General features: G+C 45.5%; 1 protein-coding gene across 1 annotated transcript in view; it reads left to right on the top strand.

Moving 5' to 3' along the window:
- Positions 1 to 1,306: 1,306 nt before the first annotated feature.
- Positions 1,307 to 1,370, top strand: part of LOC311124322 (histone H4) — a gene marked incomplete at both ends in the record, with an annotated part of 312 nt that continues 248 nt past the window's right edge. The window contains one exon of the mRNA XM_084198485.1: positions 1,307 to 1,370. This exon is cut by the window's right edge and continues 248 nt beyond it. Within this exon, the coding sequence (XP_084054611.1) occupies positions 1,307 to 1,370 (64 nt within the window).

The following is a 1,370-nucleotide window of genomic DNA, read 5'->3' as shown; positions in this document are numbered from 1 at the left end:
ATGTATTTAGACCAACTTACTTTGGATTCACTCAATCACATCCCTTAAGAGAAAAGGTATCCGGACACCGGGAATCCATTTATTTAAACATCAACGGTTTGCAAAACATCTGTTATTATGAGTTGACAAATTACGTAATTGCAATCAACACTGCAGGTAAATCATGATTGCTGCAGGTAGGCAACACCGTAGAAATAGGAACTACAACACTAACAACAAGTGACATTTACTCCTGATGTACTGACTGACCTGTTGCAACCTCTACAACCACTGTGCTTATTATTTGACCCTGCTGGTCATCTATGAACGTTTGAACATCTTGGAGAAAAATGTGTGAAACCACTGCCTATATGAGGAGCTGTCGTTGTTTGTTTTATTACCACATACTTATGGAAATTGCACCGGTTGAGAGATGATGGCTCTCTTGTGCCTACGGTGAAGGGTACTTCTGATCCAGCAGGTGGTGCTAAGATCCCTCCCTATATGACTTGAATGATGAGTTGATTTATTCCTTATAGCTCCTAATGATTTTAAGGCCAGTGTTGGCAAACATTACTTGTGCTCCAGCAGGTGGCCATGACATCCCTCCCTATATGACTTGACTGACCAGTTAGTTGATGGACTCCTTATAGCTCCTAAATTTAATGATTTTAAGGCCAGTGTTGGCAAACATGACTTCTGCTCCAGCAGGTGGCCATGAAATCCCCCCCTATATGACTTGACTGACCAGGTAGTTGATGGACTCCTTATAGCTCTTAATGATCTCAAGTGTCTGTGTTTTTATGTGGTTAGGAGTTTTGCTCACTGCGTGTCCCCCTTCCATTTCAGTGTTTCCCAACTCCAGCGGTAGAGTAGGCTACCCCCAACAGGACCCATTTTTCTTGTAGGCCTGGACAGCCACAGCTGATTGAACAACCTGTCACCTAAATTACCAAGTCCTCAATGAGTAGAATCAGGTGCAACAACAACAACAACAACAACAACAACAACAACAATATGAGGAGAGGGACACAGTGTACTAGCTGATCTCCCAGTTGTCACAGTTTGGCCTTGTGTTCCACATAGCCTATATCAGTATTTGAGTATGTTTCCCGCGCACGTTAGTTGCTTTCACGTCATCTTTGAAATCGCTCCTCCCTAGTCCCCTAGAACGAGCGCCCTCCCCTTTGCAACGCCTCCGAACATATAACAGAGGCGCGCTTTCTGTGCCGCCGGCCTCAATCAGGTCGACCAAACGCAGATAATAGCGCACCGCGCACCGGCGCTGAAATCATTCATTCACTTGAACTCAACTAGCGAACACACCATGTCCGGAAGAGGCAAAGGCGGCAAGGGACTCGGAAAAGGAGGCGCCAAGCGTCACCGCAAAG

The sequence above is a fragment of the Coregonus lavaretus genome, assembly GCF_964263955.1.
Source record: "Coregonus lavaretus genome assembly, contig: HAP1_SCAFFOLD_779, whole genome shotgun sequence".
Classification (NCBI taxonomy): Eukaryota; Metazoa; Chordata; class Actinopteri; order Salmoniformes; family Salmonidae; genus Coregonus; species Coregonus lavaretus.
Note: the sequence above shows the minus strand (reverse complement) of the source record. Positions and strands in the feature narration are given on the sequence as shown.